A 22,176-nucleotide genomic window follows, 5' to 3' on the forward strand; every position below is an offset into this window, starting at 1 on the left:
GCCACGTGCTCTAGGTGACCCTGCGTGAGCAGGGGGGTTGGACTCGATGACCTCTGAGGTCCCTTCCAACCTTCGGCATTCTATGATTCTATGATTCTATGATTCTATGATTTTCTCTATGCATAGAGACTCATGGGACTTGTTGGGTTCTGTTGTAGTGACTTATAGTTGTTGGAAATTTGAGGAAATTTGAGGAAATTCTCCTGTTTGAACTTCGTAAATAAGGAAGATGAAAAGTTAGGGTAAAATTCCATTTAAAATAAAATACAAATTATTTTATAATTTTATATATTTATTCATGTATATATTTATTTATATATATTACTTTATAATAATTGGTTTTTATTGAAAAGCTCAAGTCTAAGCTTAAGCAGAGAAAAGCGGCTGTGAGAATGCAAGTTATATGTAAGATTTCAAGGTGGATGGAAATAAGAAGGAAAATTGACAACTTCTAGCTCTGCTCTTTTTTCTCTGCTGTTTCTTTGATGATGTTTTGATGGTGTTCAGCCATGCCCATGGCATATGGATGTTTTCTTATATTTTCTTATATTCTGTCTCTCCTTTCAAAAGAGAGACAGAGTAAGATTTTTAAAATGACAGTGGCACTTATAGCACGAAAGATATTTGAACCAAGAGGTAGAAGACAGCACTCAAATGCATCAATATATTTACAACAGGATGCTGCTTTTCAGCTTCTTTTCATCTTGCACTTTTTTTTTTTTCATTTCTCCTGAATGAGTTAAAAACAGAGCATTGCAACTACCTGGAGAGGACACTCTACACACAGTTGCCTGAAGAAGAAAGGTGGGGAGTACTTAGTACCCGCCCCGACAGTACTTAGAAGTCTAGTTATAATATATAACATATCAGCAAACTAGAAGTGGATCTTTTTCAGTGTAGGTTGCAGCTAATTATGAATTTGATGCTTTCTGGCACTCCACTCTGTGAAGTGTTATTTTTTTCTGAAAGTCATATTGTATGTGATTACATTTTTGTTGAAATGTAGAAGGCACAATATGTGACAGTTCAGCCAGATTTTAGTATTAACTGGGAGATGATTGCAAAATTGATAAGTTAATTGAGAAAATATGATGAGATTTTAGGTAGTAAACTTGTTTCACTGTGTGCTTTATGGGGGCAAGTTTGTCAGTAATGGTGAACTGCCACTGAAATCACAAGATGCTTAAAATATGCTTGAAGTCTTTGCAGAATTTTGGTAGGCTACAAAGAACACATTAAATAACTGCTTTTGCAACACAAGGTTGAGAGCATGTGTCTGTGGGTTCTGTAAATGCCACTAAATGAGACTATATTTCTATATATTAAAAAAAAAAACTTAAATTCTGGTGTTATAAAAAAGAACAAGTTGTGAATGTAACCTTCAGTATCTTACAGCTAAAGTCATGTGCTGAAAAAAAATCATTCTAGGAAATTCAAGCCCTTACAGGAAGTAAGCCTTAATTAATTTCTTCTTTTAAAAGTATAGACTCCGTCTGGATGAGTACTGCCAGTAAACTTCTGTGGCAATTCTGTAAATATTCATGACTCTGTTATGCAGGCTAGTTTAAAAAAAAAAAAGAAGAAATTATCCCCAGCACCTTTTCTCTATATAAGTTGTTTTTGCATAATTTGCTCTCAAAACCTTTTTTTGTGAGAGCAAAAGTCTGTCCTTTCTAAACCATAACATTAATTTCTTGGTAATTCAGCTTCATTTCGAATGATGCTTTCTGCATTCTGACCATGAGCCATCGCACCTGGCTCCTTGCTGCACCTCTACCAAAACCCATGGACATAGTGCCTTAAGAGTAATTGCAACCCCCATCATGATTTTTCACATAATGAAAATTTGCCTACAATTTTAAGTGTAGAGTTTTTTGACTACTTATTTTGCATGCCTTGCTTCAGATCCCTGTGTTAAAAATTGTTATGTCAAGAATTGTTTTATTCATCTTGCATCACTCTTGACTGGGAAGTTGGCAGGAAGGACAGTGCAGTGTAGGGATTACAGGCTTTCTTTGCCCAAACGTTCATGCAGGAGTCTCTGGGCAACTGCTTAGTGGTTAGCAATGTGGATTTGAGAATGATTAAGCCCGATTGCCTGCCTGAACTCTGCTGGAAAATTGCATGTGCTCAGCATCTCTGGAAATCAATCCATAAATATGAATCAGTGACTTCGGGCAAAACTGCTATCAGAGTGTTTTCTTCAGTAGAAATTATCAGATATGAATACAAAACGTATGTGTTAAAATCTATGCCATGAGAATGAAGAGACATTTGCCAATATGGTGTAAAAAGTTTGTGGATAGCTCTGAAGTTTTAAGAGTAGTTAATCTTGATCCAATTCACCTTTTTTTTAACAGCTTTTGTCAGCCAGAGTATTTCGGTGATGACTCCTGCAAGCGAACTTCTTAGACCCTTAAGAAACATACCTCTTTTAAGGACCTGAATCATAGTTTCTCAATATTGGATAGATTTCCAGGTGTAGGAAAGAACAGACTCTTTCCACTAGACTCAAATCTTTTATTAATTTGTTCACAAGACTGGCTTGTAGATCCTGAACTAAATGACTTTGGTTTTTCTTTGGCAACTTTCGCAATAAGAGAAATTGCATATACAGAATGTTTGTGGAAGAATTAAGTTAGGAGCACAGGCTACCTAGGAGAAATGTCTCTCGAGAAAACATCGCTGTTTCTACTGCTTTTTATACCTAATATTTAATTTGGGCAGAACCCAACCAAATATGTTTTCAGAAAGAAGTTTGCATTAGCAGAGAGATAGAATAAGTGACCTTTGGATTCGTATCCCATTATATTGTTCTGCGGAGCTATATAATTCATTCGCTCAGAGCTATCCTTGTCATATAAGTAGTGAAAATGAGCATCTCCTGAATTTTGTTCTGGTGCTTGCTAATGATGACCTTGACAAGCCACAACAGTTGGGATCTCCATGAACAAAGAGCATTTCCAGAAAATGCTCTCTCATCAGTCCTGTCTAACTTTGCCTTCTTCCAGGATGTAATGTGTCTTGGCAAGTAGATTACTAAAGTGTAATGGCAGGAGAAACAATTTCATCTGTAGTAGAAAAGGCCACTTTTCTCACCACTTCACAGCTTTTTACCAGAGGAAATTTTCTTTATGTGAATGGGTAATCATTCACATAGTATGGGGTAAATGTAAAATGTATTTTTCCAATATGACCATATAAGTAGATATGAAAAGGTAAGTGACCCAAATAGATGTTTTCTGTAGCATTACTTTAAAAGCATTGCTTCAAAAGCATTGATAATCTATGCTTAGGTCCTATAAATAGTCAGAAATTACTATGAAAATAAATTCTGAGATATATAAACATAACTCCTAATTTTCAGAATTGCTTTCAAGTCACCATGTTGAGTAAACTAAATGGGTTTGCCTGTTTCATTATTAATATGGAAATTAGAGCTTTCAGACTGTGAAAGGAGCAGTGATAGCAAATGCTTTTTTGGGGAAGTCGTGCACTGCCTTGCCTGTGTCAGCCCTTTGCAAAGTGGACACTGAGTAATTGTCACCTTTTTCAAATATTGTCCAGCTTCTGAGGCCATCCTATCTGCTGATTTTTGTAGTTAAGGAGAAGACACTCTCCATCCCTTGAGATCCCCAGGCTTGCCTTGGATTGTACATGCCTGAAGAGTTTTGTATCTAAAGCTTGTGGATTGGATTTGGATTTATTGCACTCCTTTTCCTAGAAGCTTTGTAGCAAATTTGTATGAGTGCCCGTCAGATATGAGAACCTGACAGGCTTTTGTTTGATTGTTTGTTTGTTTTTTCAGACAAAGAGTTAAATTCTTGAAAGCAAAATTGGAAGCATGATGAATATGAAGAAGCATGCAGTAACTCAATGGAGTTATTTTTAATTAGACCTGACAATAGGTCATTCAAATTTTTGATCCAATATTTTAGATGGCATGGGTGGCCTGTTTTCCGTACAACCTTCTGTCTCCCTCCAAAGCTTTTTCAAACACAATGATGTGGGGATTTTTGTGTGTTAAGGATCTGCCTTTTTAAATTTTTTGATTTTGGTAGTTTTAAATCAGATTCTTTCTTGTCCTTGGTTTATATAAGCTCTCTACCCTTCTAGATTTATAATCTGATTTTGTTCCTTAAATGTTTTAGCAATTTAGTCTTCTTTGTACCTAGTGTTATTTGCACTTACTAAAGAGTATAATTCTTTTATAGATAAGGCTGAATGATGAGCCATTTCCCACATATGTATTATCATCTTGATTGTATTGGTTAAGAATAAATGAACTTCAATTACTAGCCCAAAAAGCAAATCACACTGGGTAAAGCAGAGGTGACTTAAAGATGGTGTAAATAAGCCAGAGTGTCCTGATGTTTAAATATGATATGGATTTCAGTTTTTCTAGTCTATAGTCACTTTCTGTGTCAATTGTACTTTAATTCTGATTCTTTATCTGACTACACATGTGTATCTGCAAACTGTCTCTAAAACTGGAATTTTGACTCACAAATGGTATAAATCTAACCTAGGTTCAGAGGATAATGAATGTTCCATGAAAATTGTACCAACAATGTGGGGCTAAATTGAAGTGCAACACTATTAGTACTGCAACAATTATATAAAGAGTATAAGTTTGTGTAAATGGTGGTGGATGTGTAGGTGGTGTCATCTGTGATCTTCAGAGGCCTAAAGTTAATTGAATTTTTTTCTCTGCTATAGTGAGAGCATTTAGTCCTCTTTTAGCAATGAACTTATATTCTCAGCTTTAAACATTGGAAGGAAGCTTTTCAGTAAGAATATTTAATAAATGTGTAATCACTCCAGTTTTTGATCCTAGAAGGAAACTTGTAATCATCAATATGATCTTTAAAAAAATAATCTATAGATATTTCATATGATCTTTGAAGTACAACTGAACAGTCAGGAGAAGGAAATTAAAAAAAAAGTAACTGAAAATGGATGTAATAGATGCAGCAGAAAAGTCGAAATTGGGCATGGAGACATGCCCCCAAAAATTCTTTGTACAATCTCAGTAAAACGCTTGACAATCTCCCTTTAAACTCTCAAACTGCCCAGATTTTTTTCACAATTGAACAGAAATTTCAAAAACAAGTAGTCTATGTTTACTCTATAGCTACCAAAGTGTATTTTAGCACTGGTTCCTTGTCCTAAAGTGCTTTCTATGTATTGCTTGCCATCTTTTTAAATGAAATATATTATATATAAATATTGCCTTTAAATTACTGTTAAATCTGTTTTCTCATGATAGTCAATGCTAAAGCAGAAACTTTAGCATCTAATACATAACTTGCTTTAGTGCAGGCAGTTATGTTGATTACAAAATCCATCAGAATACACTGACTCTAAAAATAAGACTCTTATGTGTCAGTCCATATTTAGCAATTTAAGGTTATTAATCAGATGTAATCACTGCATATCATTAATCCATATGTTAAGCATTTTTCATCAGGTTTCTCAGGGAGATGCAATATCAGGCTGCTCTACCAAAGACGGTAAGCAAGAGCCAAGAGTGGCAACAGTGCAGGTAGAGGTAATGCCCTTACCAAAAAAGTGTCAAGTGATCAGGCAGGTCCAAGGTCAAGCCATGAAATAAGTCAACCTCAATAAGGTATGAAGCTGGACACCAGCATGCCTTCAGCGTAGGTAGGCACAGAAACAATATCTGCTTCAGGATTCATTGAGATACTGCCATACCTTCTTGGTCCTTACATAAACATATATACCATATATAGAAATGATGCTGCTTTAACTGTTTCTACTGATATGACTAGATACCCCAGCTGCCTTTTGCACAATTTTGAAGGCTTTCTCCTGTCAAGTATTTGGGGAGAAGAATTTATACAATAGTAATGATTTGATTAATTTTTCAGTTTAGCCACAGACATTGTGTATCACACAGTTTTCTAAGTATAACATTCCAGTAGTCAATAATAAAATACACAGTGAATAGGATTTGGGTTTAACTTACTCTTTAACTACTTTAGGGAATGGAGCATCTCTCGTATGAAGAGAGGCTGAGCGAGCTGGGCCTGTTTTCTCTGGAGAAGAGACGGCTCAGAGGGGATATGATTAATATGTATAAGTTCAGGAAGGGAGAATGCAGGGAGGAAGGGGACAGGCTGTTCTCACTGGTGGCCAGCGATAGGACGAGGGGTAATGGCCACAAACTGAAGCACAAGAAGTTCCGTCTCCAGGTGAGGAGCAACTTCTTTACTGTGAGGGTAACAAAGCAGTGGAACAGGCTGCCCAGGGAGGTTGTGGAGTCTCCTACTCTGGAGGTCTTCAAAACCCGCCTGGATGCCACCCTGTGCCACATGCTGTAGGTGTGCCTGCTTGAGCAGGAAGGTTGGACTAGATGATCTGTAGAGGTCCCTTCCAACCTTAAATATTCTGAAATATTCTGAAATATTCTGAAATACTCACATTTAACTGTAGAAGCAACAAACATTGCAGCATATTCCAGAATAACCTGAACTAGCAAATTATCAGTCCTACTACCCATGGTCTCCCCAAGATCTGAATAGAGTCTCCTCTCTCTTTCTCCTTTAGCTCTTGCATCTGTTGCACATTTTGTAGTGCATTCTGCCCAAACTTTTTTAAAATAAAATGAAATCTAGACTTGCACCAAAATACAAAACACCATCCTTCAAAAATGCTTCAAAACCTCAGGAACTTTTCCTCCTTCTTCATTATACTGCCATTATACTTCCCTCACTCTGTCAGTATCCTTGCTTTCCATTGAAAATACCTTGGTATTTCCATTGGAATACCATGATTTCTAATATGGAGCAGGAAGATACATAAAACCAGAAATAGAGTATGTTGGCAACTTGCTTCCTTCATGCACTAGAGCAAACTGCGGAATTTCCAGGTTCTGTCAAACTGCCAATACAACACAATTACTGAGGACCATTTGATAATGTAGTCTGATAATTCAATAGAAAATGCAGATCCAAACATGTCTCATTAACAGTAGATTAAATGACCAGTACTGAGCTGGTCTATCTTCTCCATTATTTTAATTTCCATTCTAAAAATATAGATAGTGCTTCTGGAGAAGAGATGGAAAGCAGTGCTGGAAACTGGGTCATAATGCTTTCTAGACAGAAAAGTGTATGTGAAAATAGAATAGCTATTAATTTGAAAACCTTCCTGTAGATTTTACTTCCATATCAATATCTCTAAATCCACTGGCAATTCACAAAAACCTATTTCAGATCTCAGTGTTCTTAATGCAAGAAAAAATCCCAAACTTCATTTTTCTGTGCTTTCTAATGACTATGTATATTCAAGACTGTCTGAAAAGAGAGTGATTTTCCTAGTTTTTTTTTTTTTGTATTCCAATGTATTAGTGAATTTTGTTACAAACAAGACAAAAACCTATGATTAAGAGACTGTGAACTGGTCAACTCAAATTCCTGAGCTGCTGCCAGCTTCTCATATGACATTAGCTTTTAAAAAGATCCTTAAATATGTACTTGTTTTATAATAAGGGTCTCATTGTTAGCACACAGCAATGGCAGTAGGTTGAGCCAGAGTAGGAATGTCCTTCAAGACTACTACTTTTGTGCATTAATAGATTTTTTTTTCCCTAAATAACTAAATCTTTCTTGGGCGTACTCTGCTTTTTTTTTAAGAAAAAGAATACAAGCCTAATGTAAAAGAGAGAAGATCTGGATACTTGAGAGAATAAGGTCTGAGGGATGGGCATGGTTTTTCAAATCTTGGCTAAGAAATATGTGTACTGGAAAAAAAAATACTTGCTTATGATGGACCATTTGCTATATAGCTGGAGCAAAATGCATCCTTAAAAGAACCCTGCAGGGAAGTTATTGCTGCACAATCATACAGTGAAGCCAGGTTTTCTCAGAAACAATATTAGGTTAATAATGTGGTAAGCTAATTCATCTCTCCTATTCCTGATGACCTGGTGGGTGTTTTGTCTTTCCTGGCAAATCTTGTTCCCTTGTGTCCCTAGGCCATCAATCAAAATTACCACACATTTCATTGCAAATCTTGGTATATCAAGATGTTCCCTACTTAAAATCAGTTCTTCAAGGTTTTCAACCTTTTTTTTTTTTTTTTTATTTTCAGTGGACCACTGAGCTTGAGAAACTGAGAAATTAGAAATTTGAGCCTGTGCTGCTAAATATTTTCCAGAGATAGGCTGAGGGAAACAGTGAGTGCCAAGGCTGTTGGGTCTGATGGGCATGCTTGGCAATCCAAAAGGAGTACCCTAGATTTGGGTGGAAAATAGTTATGTTTCAGACTGCGTCCAAATAAAAGTAATGTTCTAGGCATATGACTCTGCAGTGTATGAAACATGATCTAGAAAAAGACTTTGAGCTAGAAAAGCCTCTACAGGGACCTTGAAATGTTGGAATGTTTTCCAAGAGGTTATGCAAATGAGAGCAATGAGTTAATTCCCGTAATTCTTAGAACTATAATTTCTAGTAACCATATATTTTAGTGCTAATACTTTTCAAGGGTTTTGGTTTTCTTCTTGTTTAGTCAAATTTTGAAAGGAATTCAAGTAATTTTGAAAGAAAAGAGAGAAAATGTTTTGTTGCAATAGGAGCTAAATGACAAAGGCTATCTCTTTCCTCAGTATCCTGCTACCACTGTGGGTGCAGCCTAGGCACAAAGGGTACAGAATTCATTCCCTCATCTTGTTGTGAGATTTCAGCATGCATTCCGGTGCTGGAGAGCAACTGTACGCTGATTTTATAATACTTTGGAACTGAGGCCATTAAATAAATCTGCTTACTCAACTTGTGTGAGGTGTGGATTTTTATTGGTATTTGTAAACTTTGCAGACATAAAGAGACTTTGGAAACAAAGGGCTTATAAGAGTAGAATAGAGGCTATGGCTTCTTAAGGGAAAGGAAAGTGAAAAAGTGTATAAAAATAACACAAACGAAATGAAGGGAAAAACAAAAGAAGACAAGAACTGCATCAGATATAACTTCATTTTCCATCAAGTATCATCTGGACCCACAGAGGCAGATATTAGAAGTGCTTGTCATCAGTTCCATTGAAGTAATATAAATCCATTGAACTGGGTTTCCATGCATTTGCAGGTGATTCATCTGAAATAAGTATATTTCTATGGAGATGTAAAATGTAATTGTTTTGACTGCTTTAAAAAGCAAAGCTCAGTTTGAGACAAGTACTTCATTCTTCCAAGTGTTTACAAGTTCGATATTTATATGAAATTCATACACATTCTGTCTGTGGTAGACAAGTTGATAGTCAGGGGACAGGAAACATGGTCAATTGCTAGGGACACTCTAATGAATGCGGGCTCTTTTGGCTAATTAAAAGGACCACAGATAAGCTAAGCTTTTTTTAGCTGTCCAGATCAAAAGATTCTTCCATCTCATACATACATCTCATACATGAGAAGGATTTCTAATGAAATGGAGTAAAATATTGCTCCCAGACTTTAGTTGGTGGAATTTTGTTTCCCTACTCATCTTACTGGTGGTGAAAGCTGTGCAATTCAGACTTGGTGTGAAGTATTTGTTGCTAAATAAGGCCTATTGAAAATGTATTTCCTTCAAGAGGACTGGAGTGCATAAATAAATCAGGATGTTTTAATGTAATGCAAACCACTGTGCTGCTTATGTTAAGTTCCATTTTCATTCTTTCATCATTTCTGTATTTGGTTGGCTGCATTACATTTTGTTAGTTAATGTGTGTAGTCAGAAACAACTGAAGCCAGCATAGTTCTGCTGAAACATTTTGGATTTTGAAAATTAATAAAAGATTATATTCTTATTGCATCACTGTATATGATATTCCTTTTTTATTTTTCAGTCTCATATTTATTCTATTTTAAATGATGATTATAGCAGACTATGCTTTAAGAGACTTGAATTTTCTTTGGAATTAATTTTTAGCAATCATTCCCTCAGACTGAAGTGTAATGATTTCTATGAAAGGGAGAAATGAAAGTATACGTATGTGCACATTCTCAAAAAATCTATTTGCCTAATATAAAACTGTTGGACATTATGGATAATACACTGAGCTTAAAAATATTCTTTGCTGCTTTCTCTTTAACTAGTTCCTTGGCCATGAAGCAACCTCACTCTAAGTGTCTCATGCATTTTGCATGTTATGTCTGTTATATAAAACAGGATTATAATTATTTAATGAATCACAGTGTCTGACCCATCATTTTAGCTACAGTACTTAGAGCATTGATCACATCTTTAAAGCTCTTTAGAGCAGAAGAGGAAATTAAAAAAAAAAAAAAAGAGCACTAAAATGTAGATGAAGCCTCCTGATTTCTGGTCTCCTGTGTTTATGTGACTGTAGCAAATTGTATATTATTTTATTCTGTTCCAGCGGTTTACCTCTGCAAAAGGACAATGCAAAACAAAGCAAGGCTAGAGCTAGCGGACTATGAAGCTGTAAGTACCCAGGGAAAAGTAAATTTGTTTTTGCCAGGCCTACTTAGCATGTAAAGTAATATTAAGGATGAAGACTGTGGCATAATGCATGAAGATTTATTATCCAGGTTTGTTAGTATGTGGGCCTGACTATTTCTCAGGAGTTATAAATACCATTTGAGAGACCATAATGCAGGTTGGCAGGGTGAGAGCTAAGATTCTGGTCCTTCTCTAATTTTATTCTGCTTAGATCGTTATGCCAAGTCCAGAAACAACTGTTCACAAATCTCAGACATGCCTCAAATATTTGAAAGTGACTGTATCTCTATTCTATGTAGGGTTTGAATGAATTTTGTCTAGGGTTTGAATGAAGGAGCTCTAACAACATTTTCAAAAAGACTTAGTAGCTGTAGAAGTATAAATCTCATTCTCAAAAGGATGAACAAGAAGAAATTGGGAGTTTGCTTAGAGTATGAGGATGACACTCACTAAGGAGGGTCAGATGCCTTGAATTCCATCCCTGTCCCTCAAAAGCTTCTGAATTTTTCATGAAAATGTCAACACTAAATTCATGAGCTATCCTAGCTGTGCTCTGAAAGCTGTCCAGCTGTGTTACTATGACATGATAGCAGACTAGTAAGCCAAGCCTCTCAACATGCCAAATATTCCAGCCACAGCACCATGCTGACACACTTTATTGCTTCTTCTGGCACAAGCTTGCTTTTCAGTGTACTACACCATGGGGTATGTATAATTTTTTATGAACATGCCTTAGAAAATTCACCTCATATCCAGTCCCCAAGAGCTTTATAAAAGGCTCTGATACTGACAAGATCTCTGCATCTTCTGTACTATTTAGGGTCTTTACTTTCAGTAAGTATGTTGTAGAAAAATACATAGAAATGCAGTTAAAATAATCTGTTAGGAAGTTTACAGACAATTTTTCACTTGATCTTGGTAGAAGTAGTTTAAAGGGCAAATGGGGGAAGGTAGGGACCTCAGCTTTCTCCATGTTAAATCATCATCCAGTCATCCAGTTTGGATCATCCAATATGGAATGCACTTCCAATTTCTTTCAGTATTAAGTATTTTTGTAAAGAGCATTTCTTGGAATTCTTACAAATTGCTCAATCAACCCAGTACCACCATATGTTGGTTTCAGAACTAAAATGTGCAGGACATTCGAAAAAGATATACTCGGAACTCTAATCTGTATGGCGTCACACAGACGTATTATATAAGTAAAGGTACATTTACACTAGCATAGGTATGATGACTTGCTCTGCTTTCTTTTTCTTGTTTCCTTTGAGAAAAGAAATATAAGCAAAAAAAACCTGAATAAGTTACAACCTAACCAACTAAAATTGTGATGTATTTTCAGGAGAGTTTGGCCAGGCTACAGCGAGCATTTGCCCGAAAATGGGAGTTTATATTTATGCAAGCCGAAGCACAAGCCAAGTAAGTTCCTTGAAGAGAAGGCAATGACAAATGACGCATTTTGGTTTTGCTTGGATCTCAGAGGGAGAAAAGGAGGGAAGGTCGATTGGACTTGTCATCTCCTGTGTTGAAAATTAGTTATTAACAATGTTTCTTTTAAATATATTACAACACTGACAGAGTGGACAAGAAAAGAGACAAGATAGAGAGGAAGATTCTTGATAGCCAGGAGCGAGCCTTCTGGGATGTCCACAGGCCAGTGGTGAGTACATGTGAGAATGTTCCTTGTGTGAGCATGAATGGCAGCATCCATGGAAGGCTATGATAATCTGGGAAGAAGTGAAAATGGGTGATTAGCCCCTACTTTGATGTTGGCATTGACACCCACCTTCTTTTTTCGGTAGGATCTGTAGTTTAAATCATTCTGCTGTTGAAGGTTGCAGGTATATCTACCATTACCAGAACACATGCTTCCCAGTAGATGAGATGCACAACGAAAATTATCAGCCTAGTTAAAAATATATTTAAATAAATCTGATTTTTTTTTAAGATTTTTTTTTGCTTGCTGAGCTATTAAATTTCACATCAGTCATATTTTCAAGCTTTTTTTAATGAACATAAAGGTTCAATGTTGGTGAGTTTGAGCTCTAGGGAGTCTCACACTGGCTAAACAAGAATTGTCAGGGTTCCCTGTTTAAGTTCATCTGAAATAAAATTAAAAAGAAGAAATAAAGGGTCTTACATAATAAACTCAGACCAAAGACTTTGAGAAACAATGCCAAATGTCACAAGACTTTCAGTTAAATTGTGACAGCTGAATAATGGCAATGTCTTGCCTTATTACAGATTTATGTACCTCTACAGCTATAGCTATCTATTTTCTTCATTTATAGTTATTCATTTTCTGAATACTGAGGGTGGCATGAGTACCAGTGAAATAGAATATGAGCATAACTTCTACTGACACGTAAGGACACTGAAAAAAAATATGTCATTAATATGTACTCATTTTTTATTGCTGGTTCTTAAAAGACTGAAATTATGTCAACATTCATTTCTAGTAATTGTTTCTAGGAAGTAAAGTTAGATATTATCTGTAGAAAAGGCAAATATAGTGAAAAGGTCTCAAAGAATAAATAATAAACTTGGGCAGGTCAAGCTGCACTTGTAATTATGGAATTGGAAGAATGGTAGAAATAAATGGGTTTTTGATAGGATTTAGAATGCCGGGTAGAGAAAATTATTTAAAGTGAAAAGTTCAAATAGCAGGCATTAGGTACAAGAAGACTAGGAAATTAGGGTCTTGTGACTGGCATAAAATAAGGAAAGAGGACATAAAAGAATCATTTGTGGGAACTATAAATAGAATAGATACAGAATGTTTCTAGGAATTTGTGAAATTTGAAGGCTCAGAGAGCTTTTATCCTAGCTGCTCAAATGGATCTGAAGATTTTGAACCAGGTAATGAGATGCTACTTCCAGATTTCTGAGAGATGAATTGAAGTTTTGAGTTAAGGTATAGGCAGAAAATAAGGAGGGAATAGTAGGGACCTGCAGAAGAAGAAATTAAATCTGATTAAAAGCTTTGGCTGAGCTGGGGGTAAATGTGCCTCACCCAGCAAATGTTTTTAATCTGGCTGTAGACAGACCTAGAAACATCAGAGGCAAAAGACTTTGGCTTGGAGTCAGCAATCTAGGCTCCTGAGATATTAATAGAAGAAAGGAGAGGGAAACAATGACATTTTGGCTAAACAGATGTTCTTACTAGTTAGTGAAATACTGATTTTGAAAACAGATATGATTTCCACAGTAAGAACCAAAACCTTTTTTTTTTTTTTTTTAATAAAGAAAAAAAAAGGAACAAGAAAAGAGAAAGGTGCTGGTAGAGCTAATAACCAATTTTAATGGCTTTTTCAAGTTAAAAGAAAGCCCACCAAAAACTCACAGAAATGTTTCTACAAATCTGGAAAGAAAAATTTGAAATACTATCTAAGAATTAGAAAAGAATATGGGGATAATGGTTATCTTTGTTTATTAATTTATGGCTTTTCTGAAAAACTCAGACACTACAAGCACAGGCAGGGACAATTTTTCATTCAAAGTCTACCCCAAATTCAGTTTTTTAGCACTAAAGAATTTGAGGAACCAATTACCTTATTCTAGCTTTTTTTTTTTTTTTTTTTCCCCATTTCCTATGGGTGAGTAAAATATTATTCAGGGCTTTTTTGAAGGTTTCTTGTTCCCTAGTTGCTTCATTTCTCATCTGGCTCCAGTGCCTGTGCAGAAGCTCTGCTCATGGAGTATTAAATCTGTATTTGATTTCAGAAAGAGATCTTTCAAGATGATGAAAGTGATAGAGGAGGGAAGCAAGGAATCAGTCCAGAGGGATAGTGAAGCAATACAGTATAAGGATGGGGTACATGAAAAAAGCATGATGTGTAACAGGGAAACCAGGAGCGTAGAAACCCATGAATCAGGCATTAGAAACGTCACTGTGACTGATAACTTCAACATCCAAGAAAATGAGCCAGGAATTGATATCCCAAGAGCACTTGCCTTAAATGCACCCGTATTTCATAGTTGCCAAGTCAAAGCCCACGTTGCAGGTAGTTACAGAAGCCGTTGCAAGATTTACGCCCTTCTCCAAAAGACAGAAAGAGGCCCAGAAGTCATCCTGGCTGTTATTTTTGATCATGGTTGGCAAGTACACAAAACTTTTTCTGAAGTTTTCAGACTGAGATGGTGTTTGGAGGTGAGCCAAGGAAAAACAATTTGAGGAGTATTTTGTTCAAATAGGGTCACCTGTGCTTAAATTTTCTGTTGAGTGGAAGTTGAGAGAACAGCTTTGCTATCTCACTATTCAGTTTCCATTTATTATACTTTCACTGTGTATTTAATTTTTCAGTGTATATACTTTAGTATGATATAGAGGATAATCTCTGTCATTTCTGTAAATTCAAGTTGATACTTTAGGTTGAAAGACCTTAGCTGGCAGCTAAAAAGGGCATGGTCGAGTGCCAGCTCTAGCTAAGTATGGAGTGAAGCATTTGGAAGTATACCTGAAATAGTTTATTCATACTAGTGCAGATACTAGTCACAGTAAAGCCATGGAGACCCATGTCAGGGAGAGCTGTCTAAATAGTCTAAAGATCCTGTGCAGCAGATTTAGAGTGAAACCTATGACATTACTACCATAACCAGTAAATGAAATAGATCTGAGATGTATTTGCATATAGTGATGTTTCTTTTTTTCATGACGGCAGAATAAAGATATCTGAAAAGCCATCCCTCTCTTTCTATCTACCCATAAAGAGTGTAATTTCTCTGATTTTATAACTTGTATGAATAACAGGGAACAGAACTGAGCAAAAATTGGTTAGAAGGATTAGAGCTTTAATCAAGCAGTAACAAATCAAGCTCAATCAGCAAAGTCAGTTCCTCCAGGCAAAAGAAATTAAGAAGCTGTTCTTGTTTTAAAAGAAATGTTAAAGTCCTGATTAAAGACTTCATAAAAAAACTCATAACTTTTTCTGAATTATTTTGTCAGTTTAAAACCCCTAATCTTACAGTTGTCGAAAAAGCACAAACAGGTAATAATCCAGTAAATCTCCTAAAATGCTCTCAAACCTACATCAAACACAGTGGCAGCAGAGTATCTTTATGGCTTGCTGTAAAATTAACTGTTTTAGGTAGCAAGCAAGGTTAACTGATATATCACAGCAGCAAACTATTAAATGGATTCACTTTTCTTCTTGATTTACACATTAATGTAATTCAAATGCAAAGTAAAGGCCTGTTGGCTACTTGTTGAAATTCAAATTAATTCAGAAGATAATAGGGAAAGCATCCTTTTCTCCTGAAAGTTATCTGTATACATTTCAAATAAAGTCTCTCTCACTAAAACAAAACACATTATTTGTGTGATTTTATAGAGAAAGGCAACTTATGTGGGAGAGTGTACAGCTAGTACATACTAGCTAGTAGGGATTTCTGTAGTGTAAAGGGCAAGTGTGGCTTTAAAATTAATTCGCTGATGATCCAAGATCCAGAAATATGTGTGATTTCTAGGTTTGCGGTTTCATGCCATTGTTTCCTGGTAGCAAGTTGGTAAAATGCAATCTTTTTGTTTCTAAAAGGATGTATGTTTTGTCACACATTCCATACCTTAGCTTTTCTTTCTGTTTATTTATTTTATAGGGTGTTATCTCTATTAATCCAACATCTCCTGCTCACATTTTAAAATTATACTCTCTGGTCTGAATATTGCCCTCAGCCTCTGAGCTGGTATGGAAGATTGCCAGGTGTTTAGGGTCAGGCAGGAGATCCTTGTGGTTATTTGTTCTCAGTTTTCTTTTCTTGCTTTTAGATGCTTTTATTTTTAATGACTTTTCCATCCTGTCCTTCAAGATGAACCTCAAAGACTTGGCAAACAGATGAATTTAACTTGGCTAAGGTGGAGCAATCCTTTATTTCACACTTCACATGCTACAGATCCTAGACTCCTCTGAGCCAATTACTTGTTTAGCCACAGAACACGTCTGTCTGCTATATCATAATATTTTTGAAGTCATTAAACATCTCCAGGAAACGAATGTGAATCATGCCATTAAGCTTCTCTAGTGATATATCCGCATACAATTTCCAAGTTTTCTTTTGCACCTGTTTCATAATGCATCGTTACAAAGGAGTTACCTCTGTAGCGGTCAGGGAATGCAGCCAAAGCAGCTCTTGGCAATCTCAGATAATTGGACTCATGCTAATGAAACAAAGCCTTGTGCAACGTGTCCTTTTCAGAAAAATGGTTTAGCATTTTTCATCCATACTAGCATCTGTTTTAGGGAGTTATTTATAAACCTTAGAGTTAGTCTGTTAAGTAAGACCTTCAAGGAAGAGTTGATGCATACGTTATTTAGCACAGTATTTCACTATGATATTTGGGAAAAAGAAATCTGTCCTCTTTTTTTCCCCAACAATTCAACAAATTGGAAATACCCAAGTGAAAACGGAGGGTATGAAGAAGTCAGAAACTGTGAAATGTTTGTGAAATGGATAAGATAATAGAAGGACACCGAAAAATGAGATGATGTTCTTAGTTTTTATTGTGAACCAATTCAGGTCAGAAATAGGCCAAGAAGTAAAGATAAAGAATAAGAAATTTCTAGAATAATTATGCACTGAATTTTGTTTCTGTGTCATTGAAGTTTGCTTCTTTAATCCAAAGCATTCTGTCTAGCATTTTCTCTTAAGTCAAGAGACAGACAGTTCATTTCTATATGTCACTTATATTGCCATTCTCTTCAGAAAGATGTGATCCAACTTCTCCTTTGTTAAAAGTTATCCTTCAAGAGAAAACCTAAATTCGTCTGTATGGAGTCAGTAAAATTGGAGTCAGATGAATGAAAAGAAGGATAAAAATAGTAATGACTATGAGTATTTAGCACAGAGGCAGCAAAACAGAGAAATTTAACAGATTTCCTTATGAACCCGTGTGGCAAATAGTAGAAACAAAGAAATCACATTAATAGAGCCTTAAGTAAAATTAACTGTTTGAATCATACCTCATTTCTAGTTCTGAAAACCAGTCATTACATCTAAACTTTTTTTTTAATTAAGAATAGTTAGAAAATAAAATCTTTCTATAAGAATTAAGTCCATCACTTCACTGCCAAAACAGTATATTCTTAAATGCTGCTTCTAGTTTTATGTATGTCATTTCAATTTTAACATCCTTGTCATATGAATCCAGTACTATGCATTTCTCTGACATAATGAACAAGTCAAAATTAAAAAAAAAAAATCAAAAACTGTGTGGTAAAACCCCATTATCTTAAGGTAAAAGTTCACCTTTGCACTAGATTTGTCCTTATCAAGCAAGAGAGTGATAATGTGAGAATTCATGCTAAGATTTAAGGAGCTCTATTTCATATGCATTAATTCTTTGCATAATTAACTAATATTAACTAAAAAATGTCTCTGTATTTTATTTTCAGTTTTTATTGTAGTTGACCTTCTACTCATTGATTTCAGTCCTTGCCATATTTGGTTTAAGTCTATAGTGTGTAGCAACAGGGATTTGCAATTGCAGTTTTGATAGTAGAAAGAGATCTTCAAAGAAGTCATCCAATAAAACATGTATTAAGTTTACTAATTGCTCAAATAGTAAAGAGTTTCCCTTTCAGGAGATGCTGTCTACGGTGAACTTAGTTTATGCTTAAATATTTATGCCTTCATCTGTAGTTTATTGAGAATTCATTATTTTTGCAATAGTATATTTGAAGTGGATGAGACAATCAGGTTTATTGCTCATTCATTTCCATCTAATAAATAACTATATATTATTTATCCCTTTTTTTAATGAGTCAAAATGAAATTAGCTAATGAAGAAACATGTTAAGCATTTAAAATCATTCTATGCTGCCTGCATAATTCTCTACTAAAACCAACACAGAGAACACTTAATCCTAACAAAGCTTTTATTAATTCTTACCAAGATGATCCCTTCCTTTGTAGCAATCAGTTCACTAAGATTGACATTGAGTAATCCTGAGCCTAAAGTAGAAGCTCAATAAATGGATAAGAAAAAATTAAAACTTGTACTTTCATTATTAAAAGCCAATAGGTTGTACATCTATATCAGCTGATGCAGATAAGCATTAATAATTAAGTGGTGTAAGAATAATTTGTTTCAATAATATTACTTGACATCCATGCATATTTGCAGTATCATCACATGCATCACAAGTTTTAAAAATAGACCCATATTAGAGAATATAAGCAAATCTGAGGCTATCTATTTCCAAATTATATTTACTTATTTCAGTGTCACATGGAATCCACTCACTACTGATTTACCTAGTCTGCTGTTCCATAAAGATATTGCTTATTGCTTATCTTTTAAGATAAGCAATGAAGAGTCTGAAGAAACTGGTGAAAATATCTAATGTTTTAGCAAAACAAGTGTGTTCCAATATTTTTTTCCTTGATTATGCACCAAATTTACGAGGCATAAAACTTGAGACATATGGGAATGAAGTCAGAAAAATCCTGCCAAATACATTTATATCTGACAATAATGTTGGCATTTGCTTCCTAATAAGCTATGATTTGTAGATGTTAATTGGAAGGTATAGTCATGCTTCCCAGATGAACTAACTTATTACAGAAGAGAGAGTCCATAGGAAAAACTAAGGAAAAAATAGAAAAAATATGAGCTGATTTTAGAGAGGTGTGGTCTAGAGTTCTAGGGAGATGAGAGGACTTGATAGTATCTGTATATGGATGTCATCAGACTTACTGCAATCCATATATAAAGTTATCATGGCCATAATGTACTATCATCTCCCCAAATTCATCTTTCTGTGGTGTTTCTAGAGAGGCATCTGTACTATAAGCAGTCATGCAGAAGATAGGAATAAGATATTATTTAAAAAGGGAGAAAAGCTTGAAGGAAATACATACCCTTGGAGTTGCAGGCAGAGAGAACAAAGCTCAGTGCTAATCACTCCTTATATAATAAATAATTCCATTATATTATATCTAATATATATAATCCAATATATGTTATTGATTCCATTAAAATAACTCCATTATGCAATGGCTCTTAATACTCTTATAAAACTTAAGCAGCTACTAGTATCACAGAAGAACAAAATGTGATCTGTTATCATCAGTTGCAACAGGATAACAAAGATGATAATCATTAAATTTCAGGACCTTGTGGTGCGAGTATGTGCTTAACCTCGTATGGGATTTGTAATTTTTGGGTGACCCTAGCTTTCTGATAAGAGGGGAGAAAAATGGCATTTTTTTTACTTTAAATAAAGCAGTCCATCACTAGAGATGTTGTCAAAAGAAGTCCCAAAAATTAAACAGTTTGTTTTTTCAAATTTTTTCGTTTTCTTTTTTAAGAAATTCTGAGCCATATGAAGATTATCCTTAAACTGCAGAGTTTTGAGGAGGCTAAGAAAGTGTTCTTCAAATTAGCTACACCTATTTAATTATAAATTAAACCAATGATGAATGCTTCAGTTCTATATAACAATTTTTTCCCACCTAAGGGATAGTATTCTCTTTGGCTGTATGTTACTATAGTGCAGCTCATGGGCTCTGCTTTATTCAGTGCCCTGAGAGAGGCCAAGAGAGGCTGTAGCAGTATCAATGCCTGTTCCAGCACCTGATATACAGATATGTATATATGTAGGTGCAGGCCACCGTTGCTACTGAATGTTTTTCACCACATAATTAAGGTAGATTGATGCAGAGATTGATGTAGAAGGCTATAGAGAGAGCTAGGCTTTGAACAGCTTCTAGGACCTATCAGATAACTGCCAGGAAAAGAGAAAAAATTAAGGAGTCAAAGGAGATTCTGAGACTGGAGAAACTGGAGACTCCTTTCCAAATCCTGTTAAAATGGTTGACCACTTGTGTTCAGCACACTTGTAATGCTTCTCTGTGATGTCCTTTTACACAGCACAGTACTTAAAGCAGCAGCTCATTCAAAGCAAAGCATTTTACTTTTTGACCCCAAAGTACATAACTTACAGTAAGATGAGGTAAAGTAGAAAATATCCAAATAATCTATACCTAAACCTCAACCTTTCCTTAAAGGCTTTGGCTGGTCCTACACACTTTTGTCATTTCCATCTATGGAAAATGAAAGATTATTGTGTTGGAGGAGAATATAGCCTGTGTATTTCTCCTTTAAAGTCTCAGTCTTAACCATTACTGACAACTAATACAATATAAGATTTTAATATCTCCTTTGATGCTAGGCTTTATCTCAGAAAAATAAGCCTGCCCACACAGAGTCCAGCTGCATAATCCTCCAACTAATAAATTCTCTTTATTTAATTTTAATTAACTGAGCACTCCTGGCATTTCATTCTTTGCCTCATATCTTATTTTACAATCTTTCAGCCTCTTAACTCTATTTTGATATTTAACTATGCACAGTATGTACAAGTAAATTGGAGTATAAAACCTACAAATAAATAGAGCACTGGTATTCTGCTTAGAATTCACTTAGAATTAAGTAAGATGATTACTGACTGTTGAGGGTTAAAAGACTCCCTAACAAAATGACAGAAAATGGAAAAATGACAGAAATAGCAAAATAGATTGGCACAGGAGGCAACAGTAATATTTGACACTTAGGAAATTTCAGGTTTTAAGCTTAATATATTTTTGATAGCCTACTATTTTAGATAATGTAGAAGATAGCTTTCAATCTGTGCCTTCTCTTTTACATTTTCGTGTGTTTGACTTGTGCTACTCTCTTTTTACCTTTTGCAACTGGAACCCAGGATCTGCCATGTTTGTGTCCGGGTACATTATTTAACCTGTATTATTTAAACTTGGAACAGGTGCGATGAGCTCACTCAACCTAGAGTTAACGAAATTAAATATTTTGCAGCTAATCTTAGCAAGTTAGCCCATGCTTGTAAAACAAATATACAAATCTATTTCAGAGTGAACTGACATTGAAATGGTTAACAAGTTCTTGTACAAGAAATGCACATCAGTCTATCTAAATATTTACTGCTTTAATAGATCCTGAATTTTTGGGTTTGCATATTGAAATGAGGTGATTCTTTAAAATTTTGTCTATATCTTTTTGGCTAATAAAGCTATAAAATTTAGTTTTTTCTTTAAGCAATCATTAGGTTTGTGTTTATAGGTTGAAACATCGTAGACGGCTTTTTGAATTTGAGTCCCTACTACCTGACTATAGGCAAAAATCATAGCAGAAGTTAGGCTTAAAGATCATGTACTCTTGCTTCCTTCCCAGAGCAGTGTGAAGTTGAATCAGTTTGCCCAGGGCCTCTCTAATCATCTTTTGAAAATTCCCAAGGATGGAGATTGCACACAGTGTGTGCAACTTATTCTAGTATTTATGTGCCTTTGTTGTGAAGAGTATTTCCCATGTATCCAACTGGTATAGCTGTTACTGCAGTTTCTGGCTGTTGCCCTCTGGGCTTTCACCATGCAACTTGGACACCAGTTGGGCTCTGTACCCCACCATTAGATAATGGAAGAGAACAATTACTTCCTTGCAAACTAGAAGGACTCACTTCCTTCAGCCTTTCAATGTCACATACTCCAACCTCCTAATCATTCCATATGCAGCCGCATGATACTGAACAGAAAGAAATAACCACTTCCTCTCTTTAGTGGCTATGCTGTTACTAAAACAGCTCAGTTTGTGGTTAGACATTATTGCTGTGAGGATATACAGCTGCTACATGTTCAGATTCTTGTGCCTCAGATCATTTGCTACAGGGTTATGACCTAGCCATTTAGTAACCAACCAGCTCCCATGCAT

At 35.4% G+C, this 22,176-nt stretch overlaps 1 protein-coding gene across 4 annotated transcripts in view; it reads left to right on the forward strand.

Moving 5' to 3' along the window:
• Positions 1–22,176, forward strand: part of RGS7 (regulator of G protein signaling 7) — a 119,161-nt gene that overhangs the window by 63,739 nt on the left and 33,246 nt on the right. For all 4 annotated transcript variants that reach the window (XM_026044796.1, XM_026044797.1, XM_026044794.1 and 1 more), the window contains exons 5-7: positions 10,375–10,439; positions 11,800–11,876; positions 12,036–12,117. In XM_026044796.1, coding sequence (XP_025900581.1) covers positions 10,375–10,439; positions 11,800–11,876; positions 12,036–12,117 — 224 coding nt within the window. The remainder of the gene's footprint in view (positions 1–10,374; positions 10,440–11,799; positions 11,877–12,035; positions 12,118–22,176) is intronic.

Source organism: Nothoprocta perdicaria, unplaced genomic scaffold (genome assembly GCF_003342845.1).
Source record: "Nothoprocta perdicaria isolate Ctin4 unplaced genomic scaffold, notPer1 scaffold_383, whole genome shotgun sequence".
NCBI lineage: Eukaryota > Metazoa > Chordata > Aves > Tinamiformes > Tinamidae > Nothoprocta > Nothoprocta perdicaria.